The sequence below is a fragment of the Strongylocentrotus purpuratus genome, unplaced genomic scaffold (genome assembly GCF_000002235.5).
Source record: "Strongylocentrotus purpuratus isolate Spur 01 unplaced genomic scaffold, Spur_5.0 spur5_scaffold_3, whole genome shotgun sequence".
Lineage (NCBI taxonomy): Eukaryota > Metazoa > Echinodermata > Echinoidea > Camarodonta > Strongylocentrotidae > Strongylocentrotus > Strongylocentrotus purpuratus.
Window position 1 is genome coordinate 2,493,283 of NW_022145609.1, and position 18,502 is coordinate 2,511,784.

General features: G+C 36.2%; 3 protein-coding genes and 1 long non-coding RNA gene across 4 annotated transcripts; all 4 read right to left on the reverse strand.

Moving 5' to 3' along the window:
* Positions 1–4,907: 4,907 nt before the first annotated feature.
* Positions 4,908–6,636, reverse strand: LOC115928439 (NADPH oxidase 5-like). Its single transcript, XM_030995597.1, has 2 exons — positions 6,315–6,636; positions 4,908–5,784 (listed from the first exon to the last, which is right to left on the reverse strand). The coding sequence occupies exons 1-2, from the start codon at positions 6,621–6,623 to the stop codon at positions 5,653–5,655; spliced, it is 441 nt and encodes a 146-aa protein (XP_030851457.1). The 5' UTR covers positions 6,624–6,636; the 3' UTR covers positions 4,908–5,652.
* Positions 6,637–6,802: 166 nt separating this feature from the next.
* On the reverse strand, positions 6,803–10,448 carry LOC115928741. The gene is made up of 4 exons (XM_030996593.1): positions 10,433–10,448; positions 7,788–8,569; positions 7,120–7,326; positions 6,803–6,814 (listed from the first exon to the last, which is right to left on the reverse strand). Exons 1-4 carry the CDS (start codon positions 10,446–10,448, stop codon positions 6,803–6,805), a joined length of 1,017 nt encoding a protein of 338 aa, XP_030852453.1.
* Positions 10,449–12,061: 1,613 nt separating this feature from the next.
* LOC115928742 (NADPH oxidase 5-like) lies at positions 12,062–14,000 on the reverse strand. Its single transcript, XM_030996594.1, has 4 exons — positions 13,993–14,000; positions 13,350–13,561; positions 12,766–12,962; positions 12,062–12,250 (listed from the first exon to the last, which is right to left on the reverse strand). Exons 1-4 carry the CDS (start codon positions 13,998–14,000, stop codon positions 12,062–12,064), a joined length of 606 nt encoding a protein of 201 aa, XP_030852454.1.
* Positions 14,001–14,102: 102 nt separating this feature from the next.
* LOC115928440 lies at positions 14,103–17,137 on the reverse strand. The gene is made up of 3 exons (XR_004066056.1): positions 17,033–17,137; positions 15,097–15,247; positions 14,103–14,307 (listed from the first exon to the last, which is right to left on the reverse strand). It is a non-coding gene; the product is annotated as an uncharacterized LOC115928440 (long non-coding RNA).
* Positions 17,138–18,502: the final 1,365 nt, after the last annotated feature.

Here is an 18,502-nt window from a genome sequence, read left to right on the forward strand (position 1 = left end):
AACAGCAGAAGATCTTCAACAACAGGCTGTCCAGGGCAAGGCGTGTGGTTGAAAATGCCTTTGGTATTCTGGCTCTGCGGTTCCAGTGCTTCCTTGGCCAGATGAGACAGGAACCAGACACAGTCCGCCTGCTCATTGAAGCTGCCGTCATGCTGCACAACCTCACCAGGAAGCGCTATCAGGCACTGGACGTCCGCATGTTGGACCAGGAGGATGCCCAGCACAACCTCATCCCTGGAGCTTGGAGAACTGCCGCCATCACTGTGAGAAAGTCCTGCGATGCCGCCCTGCTTTTATAGGCGGCAAGTGGCGCCGAATGGCGGGCAATCAGGTGGCATTTGGCGCGAAGTAGTCACCAATCGGGTGCCGTTTGGCTCGAGTAGTGGCGCAAACAAGGTGCCCCTTGGCGCCAAGTGGCGGCATGTGGCGCGAAATCTCATTGGCGCAACTTGGCGCGAGCTATTACATTCCAGTGGATTCCAATAGGCGGATTGTTTGCGCCAAAGGGCGATATGTTCGCGCCATTTGGTGCCACTTGGCGGATACTTGGCGCTGATTGCTCGATGCAAGTGGCGCGACGAAAATTTCAAACATTTTGAAATTTTCTTGCCGCCACATTCAAATTTGGTGCCGTTACGGGCCACCACGAGCCAGTTGGGAGGCAGTTTGAGCCACTACACGCCACTAGGCACTTTATTGGCGACACTAGGCGCCACAGTAGATTGCATTGGCGCAAACTGGCGCCAACTGGTGCCGGCCCAGTGGACTCCTATGAACAAACTCATAATAAGACGCCACCAGCCCAGCCTATTTTTTCGCCGGGCGTCCTAATTTAATGATCACGCCATCATCGGCTGGTAGCAAGTAAGTAGGGAGAGGTAGCTTGTGGAGATCAAAATTAAATAGGCCAGATCCTGGACTACTGTCGAAGATGCATCAGTGTATAAGCAAAACATGCACTAGGCTGCTAGCCAGCACTTTCTGTTCAAATAAGTTAATTGCAAAAATTATGAGTGTCATAAACATAGTTCTTTAAGTGTAATCTATCTTTAATTGTTACGACGAAACCATCGTCAATCTCTAGAGTCTAGCGCATTGATCAAGCATTTCTATAATCGATAAACCTTATGAATACAAGCATAAACACTCTAGTAAAAGTGAAAAATGTGTACAAGTTTTTCAAACTTTGGTAGAATAAAACATACTTAAAATTGGTCACATGATAAAAGGAAAGAAGGTAAACTTGTTTCACTTTATGAGATTATGTTGCATGAATCTGAGAAGCAATGAATTAACACTACGTTTTAAAACGAAGAAAATCAATCCAACTTCCAGCCTTTTTCGTTCTGTTGATTAGACGTATGAAAAGTAGTTCAAGCAGTTGAAAATTAAACAATGTGAAGGTGTCGTTGTATAGTGGTTAATTCACTTGACTAACAGTCACAAGCTTGATGGTTCGAACCCCAGCCCGGTACTACCCTCCTTTGGCAAGACATGTATTCCTGTTTAGCACTCCCAACTACTGAATAGGTACCCGAGTGTACATACTGTACATGTATATACAAAACAGGTGACGTACCCAAGATGCACCGATATATTGTCCTTAAAATATTTTTAAAATAATATAATTAAATCATATGCAAATAATCGCATGCTAAAGTCTGACCTCCAAGTAGTGCATGGTCTGTGATGAACTATTTATAAGCAGGTCCCAACGAAGTCATCTTAAATATTTTTTCGTGAAATTGATGATACACATCAAATTACGGATGAATTCAAAACATAAACTCTTGTAACTATAAAGCCATCACTTCCCTGCAACAAGATAATTGTACCTAAACTTTACAGATTATTTAAAAGATCTCGATCATATAACTGCACTTATAGAAATATGTAAATCACTACACAATAGCAAATCGGCTCCGTAATTCTGAAAGAATAATATATTCCATTGTTAATTCCTTAACGTACATTTTTAAACTGCCTTTAATAACATGTATAGTTGCTGAAAAATTAAAAACAGCCGAAATCACCCTTGATTATAAAAATGACCCTCACCTAGTTGAAAACTATAGGCCTGCCTCAGTACTACAGCCCTAAAGCAATTACCTAAAAAGTATATACAGAATCAGTTTCTATTTACATATCCACAGAATATTATCACAAATAGTCATTATAGTTTTTGTTCCGATCACTCAACTGTTCCTTCGTTGATGAATTCACAGGGTAATGTTGTTTCTTCTATTAGTTCAAATACATAAGGGATAGGAATATTTCAAAACCTGTCCGAGGCTTTCGATATTGTGGATCATAATATACTCTTACATCTTAATGTACTCTTACATCATAATATACTCTTTCATCATAATATACTCTTTCATCATAATATACTCTTTCATCATAATATAATCTTTCATCATAATATATTCATAATATACTCTTACATCATAATAATCTCTTACATCATAATATATTCATAATATACTCTTACATCATAATATACTCTTACATCATAATATACTCTTTCATCATAATAAACTCTTACATTATAATATACTCTTACATCATAATATACTCTTACATCACAATATACTCTTACATCATAATAAACTCTTACATCGTAATAAACTCTTGCATCGTAATATACTCTTACATCATAATATACTCTTACATCATAATATACTCTTACATTATAATAAACTCTTACATCATAATATACTCTTACATCATAATAAACTCTTACATCATAATATACTCTTTCATCATAATATATTCATAATATACTCTTACATCATAATATACTCTTACATCATAATATACTCTTACATCATAATATACTCTTTCATCATAATATATTCATAATATACTCTTACATCATAATATACTCTTACATCATAATATACTCTTACATCATAATATACTCTTTCATCATAATATATTCATAATATACTCTTACATCATAATAATCTCTTACATCATAATATATTCATAATATACTCTTACATCATAATATACTCTTACATCATAATATACTCTTTCATCATAATAAACTCTTACATTATAATATACTCTTACATCATAATATACTCTTACATCACAATATACTCTTACATCATAATAAACTCTTACATCGTAATAAACTCTTGCATCGTAATATACTCTTACATCATAATATACTCTTACATCATAATATACTCTTACATTATAATAAACTCTTACATCATAATATACTCTTACATCATAATAAACTCTTACATCATAATATACTCTTTCATCATAATATATTCATAATATACTCTTACATCATAATATACTCTTACATTATAATAAACTCTTACATCATAATATACTCTTACATCATAATAAACTCTTACATCATAATATACTCTTTCATCATAATATATTCATAATATACTCTTACATCATAATAAACTCTTACATCATAATATACTCTTACATCATAATATACTCTTACATCATAATATACTCTTACATCATAATATACTCTTACATCGTAATAAACTCTTACATCATAATAAACTCTTACATCATAATATACTCTTACATCATAATATACTCTTACATCATAATATACTCTTACATCATAATATACTCTTACATCATAATATACTCTTACATCATAATATACTCTTACATCATAATATACTCTTACATCATAATAAACTCTTACATCATAATATACTCTTACATCATAATATACTCTTACATCATAATATACTCTTACATCATAATATACTCTTTCATCATAATATACTCTTACATCATAATATATTCATAATATACTCTTACATCATAATATACTCTTACATCATAATATACTCTTACATCATAATATACTCTTACATCATAATATACTGTTTCATCATAATATACTCTTACAGCATAATATACTCTTACATCATAATATACTCTTACATCATAATATACTCTTACATCATAATATACTCTTACATCATAATATACTCTTACAGCATAATATACTCTTACATCATAATATACTCTTACATCATAATATACTCTTACATCATAATATACTCTTACATCATAATATACTCTTACATCATAATAAACTCTTACATCATAATATACTCTTACATCATAATATACTCTTACATCATAATATACTCTTACATCATAATATACTCTTACATCATAATATACTCTTACATCATAATATACTCTTACATCATAATATACTCTTACATCATAATAAACTCTTACATCGTAATAAACTCTTGCATCGTAATATACTCTTACATCATAATATACTCTTACATCATAATATACTCTTACATTATAATAAACTCTTACATCATAATATACTCTTACATCATAATATACTCTTACAGCATAATATACTCTTTCATCATAATATACTGTTTCATCATAATATACTCTTACAGCATAATATACTCTTACATCATAATATACTCTTACATCATAATATACTGTTTCATCATAATATACTCTTACAGCATAATATACTCTTACATCATAATATACTCTTACATCATAATATACTCTTACATCATAATATACTGTTTCATCATAATATACTCTTACAGCATAATATACTCTTACATCATAATATACTCTTTCATCATAATATATTCATAATATACTCTTACATCATAATATATTCATAATATACTCTTACATAAACCGAAATTTCATGGTGTCCGGGGCGTTCCACTAGAAATGCTCAAATGGTTGTAACGTTTACTTGATTATCAAGTATATGGTAATCAATTTGTTCGTATTTACAATGTATGCAGAATGCTAATTTTTAACTTACCAAACGGTTTAAAGCCAATATACTAATAATTAATAAGAAGTATACTTTATATTCAATAATAAAAATATCAAATATTTATTAAATTAACTGGACACAATAGCCCTATACAAACATGTAAATTCTACTTCACTAACGAAAGCGATTTCTGATAATTTCCTTGGATTAAGTGGGATGCCCGTATAAATTATGCAATCGGTAAAGTATCGAGATGCACTGGTATTCTGTATAAGATAAGGCACCGTCTTTTACCATTTATGGTTTCCATGTACAATACTCTTATATTTCCATACTTATTATATTGTATTACATTTTGGGGAAATTTTGTAAAATAACGATATATACATTACTTAGATAACACCCGAATAATGTAAACGTATATGTTCCAATATCCATTATCTTGCCCGTTCTTCTCCCCCTCTTTATGTAGGTAACTACTCTCACTATCTCTCATCTATATCAGTGTTGTACAGCAGTTGTTGATTCTCTTAATTTCAAAATATACTCCAAAATACAATATGAAGTTTGACTGAAGTTAATATTGGCTTTCACAAGGCACAACCATATGACCATAACACAAGAAGAAAAAAGTGTTATTTTTCGACATTTTCATATGAAGTGATTGCACTAATCTCAGTGATAAACATAGATAATCATTAGTCTATTGTCATATGGAGATATGTTCACCTTTGAATAAAATGAATGAATGAAAGTATTGTGCCGAATGGGACACGCGGTGTGCGGATTTTAGTAACTGCTGCACTTTCCGTTTCAAATCTTTAAAAAGTTAGATTACTTTGTGTTTGGTCAATTCTTGAAAACATGATGTCTTCATGGTCTTAGAAGTTCTCCTTTCTGAATTCCATGTGGTACTGTAAGCATTTGGTTGAGAGGATCTTTCCTAGAGCAGGAGAGCCACAGAAGAACACAGTGATCTTGCCTTTGTGCTGCTGTTTCAGGTTTTGGAAAACCTAATGTGATTACGTAAATGAGAAAGGAGCGAAAGACATTCATTATGTATGTTTCCCGGTTATACTCAAACTTCCATTTATTTATTTATACAAAATAAAAACATGACCAGCAAAGTTGTGTTCCATTATGTTCCTGATTAAGACCAAACATTATTTTAACAGTATTACAATCATTACAATATTGCCACCTCGTGCCGGTAAAGAAACAGAAAAGGGGAGCCGAACTAAACCAGTGATATTGAATTCGAGATTACATGCTGATATGGAACCTTAAAAGAAGGATAATTGAATTAAGAGCAAATAAAGACAATTTTTTTTTTTTTTTTTTTTTTTTTTTTTTTTTTTTAAGAGGATGGTGCCCAGATAGGAAAAATAGAGCAGGGGCGGAGACCAAAATATAAAGAGAGAATGTGGGTGGGAGGAGAGAGAGAAATAAACATTGTTTTAATTTATCAGGAAAATGTGAAAGGAGGACGACAGAAAGGGACAGATCTACATGACTGCAAGATCATGTGGAAAACATGGCCTACCTCGTCCCAATCCGGCCTTCCAGCCTGGGTCCTCGTCTTCAAGCCCGTGATCGTATCTCGATTTTTCTTCTTGTGAATGAGATCGAGAGCGACGTGGAGTCCGATGGCCTTCATGTCTATGGGTAAGAGAGCTGATGTCATGTAGAGATGGATGTCGAGAAAGCGATCTGCTGCAGGTATCTCAGCCTGTTCCAACTCGATGGCGCTGATGAGGCTGATAAACCACTCGAAGGAATGTTGATCACGATTGATCCAAAAAAGTCCACCTTTGAAAAAAAAGGAATTAAGAAGGAAGTGGAAGATAATCATTCCATCATCTCGATTGTCCCTTAGATGAATATACCTTACATATTAATGAGTATGTTTATTAGCATAACTATAGTAACCATCCTCGCCATTAACGTTGTCATCACAACATGACTGAACTTTCCTCTTTATGTATCGTTTCTCTACTTTATTCCCTATCAGTTTATTTCTATCCTGTTTGGTCAGACTTGACACTGAAGAATAAAGAAAGCGAAATATATATTATCGAGATGAGTTTCCAAAGTCTTTTAGAATATTAATAAATAATATATACCCATATCAACCCTTCCTCAATCAGATTACATATGTTAAGTGAACATAGTTTAAAGAAAGCATTAACAATAATTTGATAGTACGCCAAACCTATTATGATTATGAATGTCAATCATGTTACACCTCCCCCTTCGCTGTCATATTTAGATCCCGTCTGTTGTTTACACTTTGTAGTGTTAAATAATCTCATATAAAAAAATGAATGTAAATTGTGTTGTTTTTCTACCTTCTTGGTTTTCAGGATAGATGATGTATCGGTCACCCAAGTATGGTTGCAGTTTGGACACTGCTTCTTGGCCGCCTTATATCTCTCATGTATGCTCTGTAGGATAGAGGCAAACGGTGTGATGCCTATTCCTGCCCCGATGAGTACGGCATGTTCAGCCTCCATGATATGCTGCGCAGGTGCCCCATACGGACCATCTAATATAACCTGAGGGGAACATGGTGATAAATAAATCATGATTTTGCCATTCTTACGTATTTGTTACATATTTAAAGTGGCATTGAGTGTTGAGACGAAGCTTCAAGGTACTTTCTAATTTTGTGATAGTTATCATAATTAATTTGTATAAGAACTCCATCTTGTGTGACTTGATGCCCTTGAATATCTTTTCACCCTTGATCTGTTTTTGTTGTTGATGTCTTACGGTAAAAGCGGAAGTGGAATGATTGTATTTTAAAATAATCAAGCAAGGTTGAATGCCTTTTGCAAATATCAGTTGACGTTCATGATAACATCACCCATCGTTGTCCACATTCTCATCGATCTACAGTGAACATCGGTCTTAAACAAGCATTTACCATTTACTAGTTTAACCATGTTTCAAAATTTATCATTGATGATTCTTCAATTTTAACAGTGAATTATTTTGTTGGTAGGCCTGCACTTACTTCCAATCCAGTGTGAGGTGTACCGCCTAAATCCTTTGACAGATCCAACGAATGTCGGGCACCGTTCCTTCTTAACGTCACTAAACTCATCTTCCTGTTAACATCGCCGTTTGGCTTTCCACAGACGCTTCTCCTTTGCCGACCAGCTAGAGACAGTCTAACCCTCAGTGATTGTCTTTTGGTGGTATTCCCTCGAGGTGCCTCCTGTACATCAATGCTTTGGCGAGAGTTCAACGATTTCATTTTGAAACTGTTGCCATTGACCGCTAAAGTCATAGATATTTCGCCCAGCTCTTTGTGAGGCATCGGTTGGCAATCACCTTGGGAAGCAGATGGGTGATCAGCTTTACGTGGAAGACTTAATTGTGTTGGATTCACTTTCTGTGCAAGTGATTCATCATCGTTCTGACCAGTGTTATATGGTTTGCCCTCTGTTACGGTCTTGGTTCCATCTTTGTCACCGTTCGGTAATTCTGGCACGAAGCCTAAGTTGGTTGCACCTCTTGCGGTTCTCCTTCTTTTGTTGTATGTTTTTGAAGATCTACGTCCGTTATTATCAATTGGTATATCCGAGGTGGTGCTCTGCTGGCTGTTAGACTCCACGGCTGATGTACTCTTGGTAGAACTAACTTCAACGATGACCTCTAAAGGTGAGTCGTGTTCTTTGTCGATCTCGCCAAAGCCTGGTTCGTCTTCAAGAAGAGCGAGCTGACGTTCTCTGACGACATTGTAGAGTCGCTTTGTCCAGTGTCCCACACATCTTATATGAAGAGTCAAGAAATCTGCGATATAAACAATGCCATATATGGAAATGTTAGATTTGCCTATACGCCAAGCTTCGTTCAGTTGTTTGAAACAACACAAGTACGCAAGAAATTCGTATGTAAAATAGACAATGTCTTCACGGTTAAATATTAGAAGAAGAAAAAAGGTATGACAGAAGAATACAAAATAGCTAAAATGGTCCAATGGATTTGGCACAAACCCTTTAATACCACTAAATGCAATATAGATCATTCGGTGGCTCTACCATTGCAATGTACCAACTGTGTATCCTCCCCAGGCAAAAAAGAAAAACAAGAAAGGAATTAAAGACATATATAAGAGAGACAAAATTGAGTGAGAGAGAGAAGATGAAAAACCGTACCTTGTTGTTCTGGTGCGCTGCTAATGGTGAAAGGATGCCACTCATGAAATGATATGGATGGAATATTAACATGGATATATTCTCCTGCGTGGAACCTGAAATTAGCGGGACGCTGGATAACAAGATGTACAACCTGTAAAGAAATCGTCAGGAAACGAGACCGTTTGAATTTAAAAGTCTTTAAATCTATATATCTAAATCTATGAATCTTTAAATTAAGTATACTATTGTTTTCTTTCTCTACCTGACGGCAAGAATCAAGTATCAATCTCAAATTCTTCTTGAATCCCTGAGACACAATGAGTTGTAGCACAGGCAGGGGCGGCGATTTCTTTTCATGACCGGGGGACGAAATGCGAGGGACCAGTGGCGTAATGAGCAAAAACGATTAGGGAGGAGGGGGGGGGGGGCAGAAAGAAACAAAAATCTGCATCACCACCACTCTTATAATGTTACATGATTGCCCCGCGGAACGTCTTTTACAGTGGGGGGGGGGGGGTAAAGTATTAATGATCAAATAGAGCGTAGCGAGTGGAACATACATTTGCGTGGGGTCCAGGGACAAAGCCCCAGCGGGAGTCAAGGGGTGGAGCCCCAGGAAGCTCAGGTTATTTAAAGGTATTAAAATACGAACAGATGAACAACCAGGGGCCCGCCTAAGAGCCCTTGGTTGGGTCCAGGGAGCAGAGCTCCTGGAAGCTGAGGGGTTTTAGATATTTAATGACGGTCTGATGAGTATCCAGGGGAGGGAGGCCCGCAAGCTCAGGGGTTTTAGGTATTTAATAACGGTCAGATGAGCGTATTTTTATCATCCCTCATTTTGTCACACTGGCAGGTCACTATTCTTTCTTTCTATTTATCTTCAACATACTTTTTCTAAAAAGTGAGGGGGTCGGGGGCGGCTCGAGCCCCCTGAGCCGGGCCCTAAAATATAGGCTTCTTAATAAGCATAGTTTTAGCCTGACTGTAAATTAGGGGATTTGTCATTTTCCAATAAACGCATTACGAAAGTATAATTTACAAAAGTGAGAAAAAATCCAGGAAAATCATGTAATTTCACTCAGCAACATTTGTATATCACTGGTATCGAATGAGAAATAAACCACGTTTGAATTTATGGGGGGGCAACTGCCCCTAAGCCCACCATCAGTACGCTAATGCGAGGGACGAGGGAGCATAGTCAATGAGAGAGGCGAAGGTGACGGCAGTGACAATCTCCTTACTGGTTTTTGAAGTTTTGTTGTCTTAAAAAAAATAACATTCTCTAGCAAACTAGGGTATAAAACCAAGCAATATCCCCTTTTTCACACTTCACTTTTACTTTGCAGGTAAGTAGTATGCAGTCCGAATATCAATTTAGTAGGAAGATTTTAGTAAGTAGGGAGCTAGGGCATGGATGGGATTTATATTTCCCACTCTAGACCTCTGTCATATACATATTTATATCGCTATGGGAGTTGAAATGGCAAATATCAGCCTGGCAAATATAAAGATTTACGTTGTAGTGACTCCATACTGAAAAGAGCAAGCGGAATATTCATTTATATAGCACTGATCCATTTCTATAACTCTTAATCTTGTAGACATACAGTGTAAACAGTGCTTACGTGATACCGACAGAATACAGATTTTCTACAATATTTACTTGTATATTTTAAAGGATATTATGCGAGGGAGGTTAGCGACCGAGCGAGATGATTTTGCATTTTTATTAGTCTAAACGCTGCACTCTTGGGCCCTCCATAGCCTAAAAGTGTGTTGCAGTCTTTAGTCAGTATTTGCTAAAAAATTATTTTGTGCACTTTTTCAAATTTTCAGGGGGGGGACGTATCCCCCGCCCCCACCCTGGATCGCTGCCCCTGACCACAGGCGTACTGGTGGAGGTGCTTGGGGGCTACTACCCCCTCAACTTCAAGTTTCATGACCAAGAAAAAAAATTGAAAGGAAAATGAGAAACGAATGAAGAAAAAGAAATAAAGAAAGAAGGAAAAAGAGAAAGGAAAAAAGGAAAGAAAAGGAGGAAAGAAAAATATTGCATCGATATCTTGTTTTTTTTAATACAGCTGTTATTTTCTTCCGTAATAAGTCTATTGGTGCCATCAATGATATAACACGTTTAGGTTCTGAGGTACTCATTAATGCAAGTTTTCACTTCTTAAAAGGTGGATAATCGTCAGTTTCTCGGAGTTGTCTCCCGAAAACGGTGGGAAAATATCTAAATGACGATTGAACCCTGCCTATCATCAATGGAGAGATTGAAGGAGTGATAATTGCCTATATGATCAAAGTGCCTTAAATTGAAAGTTTCAAACTACAAGAAGTAAACAACAAATTCTCGCTCGGTTGCTACATGACCTCACAAAATGCTCGACTTCAGGAAACTTAATTTTCCGTAATATTGCAAATTTTCTGTAATATTGCCATTTGCCACAATATGGCTGGGTTGTTAGCAATTCATGAGATATACTTACATTAGCAGGTAACACGTATCCTTTCTGAATGTAGACTTTACCAAATCGTGCTCGTCTGAAGAATCCAAAACGTAGAAGGCGTTCTGCAAGGTAGATTATGCCTGGTGCGATAAACCATATCCAGAAGTATTTAGAATGTATGATAATCAAGCACCAGAAAACAATACACAACTGATGTGTCCAGTAAAACACCTAGGAAACAAAACAAAAACGAAAAAAAGACCCGAGGGTCAATTACTCATTATTTCTTCATTGGTTAACAAAGGTTGAATATGGATTAGTTATTTAATAAATGCCCACATGGAGGCCATATGAGCTACGAACTGTCAGTGGTAGTAACGACCTTTTTGCGGGTATAGCCGACTTGAATATTATATAGCTAATGTATTTCAGTAGTCAGAACTCTGAATTTAGAATAATGGACAGCAAATAAATTTAAAACATTGGCGGCGTATTGTGTTTTCTTATCAAGCGTTGCTATTTGTATTCTGGCAGCTATTTGAAGTCAATGTAAGAACTAAGGAATTTCAAAACGGAAATCAGAAACGTCACATTGATTGGTGACAATTATTGGCAAATACATAGAACTGACTTTGACTAGAGACAATCAAAATCAATTTATTGTCTAAGGAATAAAAGGTTGAGCTAAAAGAAGATTAAAAGCTCACTTTGAAGTATCCGTTCCTCCTGATAAAGGGTAATGAGCAGATCGTCATAATGATGAGTACGATGATGATCAAAATACCAGTGATGATACAAGAACCTTCAACAAGGCCAAGACCGGGAAAAGGTCGGACCAGGACATTACGAATCCATGCAGCTGTTGTGCCATTTACATTCTCTACCTGGTAGATCAATCCTATTTATGAAGGAAAAAAAACATTATACTTTAAAATTACAAGGAGGGTATTCACGAGCAACTCTTTATAAAGCAGGTTATCGTTTTTGTTTTCCCATCTTATTTTTGAACAAGATCGTTTAGTATATTGGCTCTGATCTACGTCCAATCGGTCCCATTGGTTCAGTGGTATCATAAAACCCTTACCGTAACCCTACGTCAACACTAATTCTAATTCTAACACAGGCTGCCCCTACCAAGTTTTCAGACAATGAGACACAATAATGTCAAAAATCATGAGTTGGTTTATGGTTTATCAACATATTGCCTTAAGGCTGAATTAAATTCAGTTTACAAGATAGAAACAAATTCAACTTGCAAATCAATGTTGTAACAATTATCATACAATGTGAGAACATTAAACAATAAAACAATACGGCAAGATAATGAAAGTTTATTTCAGTTTTCTTCATTCAATTTCTACTATAAAAAGTTTGCTTTATTTATAAAGGAATTCGTGACTGTCTCACCGATATTTGCAATATGACCGGCTGTATGGATAACAGACAAGATGATGATGAAGATGGCAACAATCTTGTGGATTATGACATGCTGATCGAGAGGGAGTACCGACATCAGGAACGTATTACGTAATATCGTCAGCAGCTTCCGAAGCATCAGGACCAGGACAAAACAACATTCGAAACTAAGACAGCGACCTGTAGTGTGATGTTAGCAAAATTATAGATAAGTATTGCTTCGTTTACAACATGGTAATCAGGCAGTATTTCCAGTGCAGCAAGTCAAGTGAGATAAATAAAGACTCGTTCAAAAATGACTCGGAAAAACCGCGTCATTGTTTGTTTTTTGTTTTTTTAATGACGGCCTAAATGCATTTCATATTTCTGTATTTTATAGTATACAGATTGCTCCCCAAATACGCGGAACTCCTTGTTTCGCTTAGTTGCAATTCATTTACACATAAAAGAACCGCGGCGGCTTTTTTTTTTTTTACCGCGCCGTATCTGAACAAGCCTTAAGGATATGGAGAGAACGAGGAGCGCGAGAAAGACTAGTACAGAAGAGATAACTAATAAATCAGATACCTGCACTTCTGGCGATGATTATTGCCGCTGGATGCCTCTCATCATTGACGCTACGATAGCCTTCGTACGCACCCCATGCTGCCAGCCCAACGTTGATGATGACGAAGACGATCCAGAAGATGATGACGGAGAAGTTATTGCGGAGTGCATGATAGCTACAACGTGATTGACTTTTAGGTTTCTTCTTTTTAGGGTTCAGCCACTCAGCCGCACTGATAAAAGACAATCAGTTTGATTAATCATGCTTCTGTAAACTCATTGTAACTATTTAATAAGAAATCAAGTCATGAAAAGAATAAGCCAGTTCATAGATACAATCTGCGCATGGGCAGATAAAGGTCATTTGTACCAAAATGGTAAAACCCACAGAGATGAATACTGGATATGCGCTCATGAAAGTTATGTAACATTATTCATTTATGCACCAACGGTACATTCTATGGTACGCAGGTGGAAGTATTTTTTTTCAGGAGGTCAAACAAAAGGTATTCATGAAGCACATCTAGAACTTTGGCAGTTATTATTCTAAGATGCTCAAAGTGGAACTTCCCTCCCTAAAAAGGATAGGGCTCAGAAACATTCATGACTAGGCTGATGGATGGTTATCTCGGGAAAAGCGAACATTTCCATGCACTGGACACACATTTGCATTTTTATTTGAATTTGAACAATTTATTAAAGGGTTGTGTATTGTAGATAGTATTTTAGAACATTTAGCAAGTTCATTGATCTCTTTTTATATCCTACCAGAAGCTAAGATTAGATGTGATGCCAGGGTACCGCTGTAGCTGCTCAGAAAGCTCTTCAAAGCTGACCTCACCATCGCCATCGACATCAGCATCAGCGAAAAGGATTTCAGTAAGCTCCGTCAATGTTTCCTCGGGCAGGGTCAATGCACATTCATCTGTGCAAGATCGGAGTACCGTCCTGAGCTCATCAACGTCGATAAATCCGCTACCTGTTAGGATAAGGATTGAACGGAAATGTCAAAGACGTAGTTTTGTTGTTGTGAAATCATTTGTTGTATATTATATATAATAAAGAAATTACCACAATTAATTCAAACATGATTCGGCCGCTTTGTCATTTGAAAAGCTTATTTCGTTGTGTTTTTTAATTATTATTTATGCGGGGTGTTCGTTTGTACTCTACATTGTACATTGGAGGCCAAGAAGGGTTTACTCTTCTTCACTTTTATTACAAAACTTTGCTGCCATTACCATTAGGCCTAAAATAAAAACTTGTTTTATTGCCTTTTGCGACCGACCCAAAAGTCTGAAAATCTACGGTCGGCATTTAAAACAAATAAAAAAATTAAACCGTTTTTTTTTTTAATTTTTTGTATTAATGAATACAAAAATACATATTTTGTTTGACTTAGGATATAAATGCATAAAATCAAATTATTCTAAACAAACTTCACATTGCTAGCAAGTTTTACAGGTAGTTGAAAACCAACTTCGTCAGCAGGAAAGCACAGAGTGTTGTCTCAACCCAACATTGCAAACCATGGATTATTATGAGGTGAAAAAGATAGGAATGGAATGATGACTCTGAAACACATGTATTAAAGCATTACAAATTGAGAAATATCAGCCAAAGGACGGCGGGGGGAAAAAACAAGAAACATTCAAAGCTGAAAAATATCGGCCCAAAGAGGACGACAAAAAAAACAAAAAAAAAACCGACGGACCGACCCATGTCTTTATCTTGATTTTGTGATTACAAGATTATTTTCCAACCTTACCATCTACGTCATAAACCTGGAAGAGAAAGTGAAGCTTCTGTTGTTCTGTTCCATTGACAAGAAGCCGCAGAGCAACTATCAGTTCCTCCAAGCTGATACTCCCTGACTGATCCTTGTCATTGAGCTCAAAGAACCGCTCAGCAAAGAAGGACTAAATAGGCAAGACAAATTAATCAGATTCAAATTATAAATACACTTCAATACTAATCATATACAAGCTCTGCTTATTAATGCAGGCTCCTCTGTAGGGCCTGTAACTCACAAGCATAGCTTTCATCATAGTTACCTCAATATTTCACTCTTCTTTTACGTTCAAAATATTGTTAATCGTCTATAAATCATTGAGCGGTCAAGCCCCTAATTACATCAAAGAATTACTTCAACTCAAAGTCCAATCACACAGTCGTAGCCTGCGCAGTTCCACAGATAAATTACTGCTTCAGATTCCCCATGGCAAAACTAAAGTAACTCTTGGGGACCGTGCTTTTGCTATTGCCGCCCCCAAATTATGGAATAGCTTGCCAATAGAAATAAGAAGCACTCCATCTCTCAATGTTTTTAAATCCAATTTAAAAACTTATTTGTTCAACTGAGTGATCTTATTTTGTAGAATTTAGTAAAAAGGAGCTCTTAACCAGCGCAGCTGAATATATTTTGTATAAAAGCTGCGCTATATTAATCTATTATTATTATTATTATTTACGTTCTTTCTTTTAATTTAATGCTTTCAAACAAATTTGTATGAGGTATTCACTCAATAGATTTTATATTTAATTGTACTATTTTTTTAGTGCATCCATTACAAAATGTGAAATTAATGTGAATTATAATATAATAAACTGAATCTGAAACGGAAACTCCTCACATTGTTATGTTGAAAGCGTATCGATTCTCCCTCTAAACTATTAATTTAGCACATATTATGCTTCTATCTTATCCACCTCTATTGTTTTGTAACCTTCTCTTCAGCTTTTATGAACATCAACTGCTTTTGCATCAGTTCTATTTCCCCTAGTGCAAAGAAATCTAATCAATCACTATAATAATTATCATAATGAATGTCACCATTAACATCTCTCTCTCTCCCTCTCTCTCTCTCTCTCTCTTTCCCTTTCAACATAAATTTGCATCATTTAAGATTTTGAATACTGATAATGTATGACTTTTATATTGTTGGACGTCTGTAACAACGTTTAATAATAATAATAATAATAGCTCACATTTATAATGCGCCTAATACTTTGTTTCTAGGCGCGAAACATATTATTACCCCGGTCATCGAATTCAGGCTTACCCGCAACACAATGTATGCACATTTTCCACTCCCTGGGGAGCATTCCAGCTAGTCGCCATTTTACAAGCGCCACTTGCTAATCCAACCACATTATTTTTCGCATCCTACCGGGTACCCATTTAACACCTGGGTGGAGAGTGGCAAATGTAGATCAATGTCTTGCCAAAGGACATTAGTGCCGCGGCGGGACTTGAACCGCGGACCTTGTGATCCACAGTCCGGTGACATATCCCCTCGATGATCCATCCATGAACAATAACATTTCATTGATGAGTTATGATTAATGTATGAAGATGTATATACATTCTTATATGCATATGTGTATGCGAGTGTTGAGGGGGGGGGGTTGTGTCTGCATAAATCAATACTAATCAAACATATTGGCCCGAATTCACAAAGCAAGGTTTGAGCTCAGACCAAGGTTTGAGCTCAAACCTCCTTTTGTTTCGCCAAACCTCCTTTTGTTCTTTACAAACCAGGTTTGTAAAAAACGCGTAAAACGCGTCATAATTATGACGTACGAAAACCAAAGTTTGTCGACAAACCTCCTTTGTGAATTCGGGCCATTATGTCCAAAGTGGTTGATAGCTGCGTCACAAATTAAAACAAATTGATGGGTATGGTAGAAGTCATGTTACATACCTCCTTCACATTCAGTGCATTTATGAACTCGTCCAAATCAATGAGGTTATCGTCTCCTGCAACTTCGTGGAGGTGCTTCTCCAACCTCACCAGCCATTTCCCATCTTTTCCTTGCCTAAAAAAGATATGCAGATAAAATAATCTTTATGGAATAGAAGTAGTTTCTCATGTACTATTAATAAAGAGGTTGAAACATGATGAGAACATTGCTTAGTACGATCTTAAGCAAGAATCTATCTACAATATTAATGCCCCCCCCCCCCTCTCTATCTCTCTCTCTCTCTCTCTCTCTCTCTCTCTATCTCTCTCTCTCTCTCTATCTCTCTCTCTCTATCCGGGTTCATTAGACGTGTGATTGGTAGTTAAAAGTAGTTGAATCTTTGGAGACTAGAGTAGCAGGCATTTCAAGTAGTGTTGTATATAAAAAAAAAAATATACATATATACCGCTTGATATTGATGAACTTATACATAAAAAACATGTATGGTATCAATGATAACTTAACCTTAAAGCCTAAGTGACTGTAAAGGTTTTTCGTGGTGGGAAATTTTCTTTTGCTAATTTGCTAAGAGGTCTATATGAGTTTCGTTTTATGGATGTATCTTGTAACGGGCAGTAGGTTTATTAGGCTTTTAAAAATAATAGTTGTACACCTACCTTCCTGTCATAGCGTATCGGCTGATACTGTGCGATTCAGAATACGTGTTGTCACCAAGTGGCTCGTTACACACCGAACCCCAATATGTTTCTGTAAGAAAGAAAAAATCAGAATATATAAACGCGAGTTTGAATGCATATTTTGTGAGCGCGAGAAATAGATAGCTGAATAAGATTTAGGCCTGCATCATGGCATGTATGATTGTGTTTGTCAGGAAGCTGTCACTAACACTGGCATAACATTCAAGTTAAGCTTCTCAGTCTCAAAATGTTAGTTTATTGATTTATTTGGATATATCTATGGCTTATACCTGTTTTGTTCCGTTTTGGGGTTTACAGGAGACTTCCCATTGTACGATTGTTATCTGTTTATTTGTTCATATCTTGACACGGTCATGACAATGAAATGCATACCAGGTCGCATATCCATACACTCATCAACTGACGATCAATCTTGTTTACTTGAAACCGTACTTTTGCTGTAATTGACCCTTTTCTTCTCTTTGTGCGTGAACTTAAAGGTATTACAAAGTTTTGAAAAATGGGTGGATAGTGATTCTTTACAATTTTGATATATTTGGATGCCCCTTTTTTTTTTTTTTAAAGCACTAGAAATGTTAACCCCTAAAAAACTTCTGCTTTCGAGAAAAATTGAATATAAAGATTTACCGGTGCTCCCGGTAAATTTTGATAAATTTCAAATAGCTCATACGGCCGTACTATGCCGGTAGCTGCGACCATGGCAATCTCAGAATATGTAGTTGTGGTATATAATTGGCGAACGGGAATAGCTAATCGGACGAAATTAGTCAA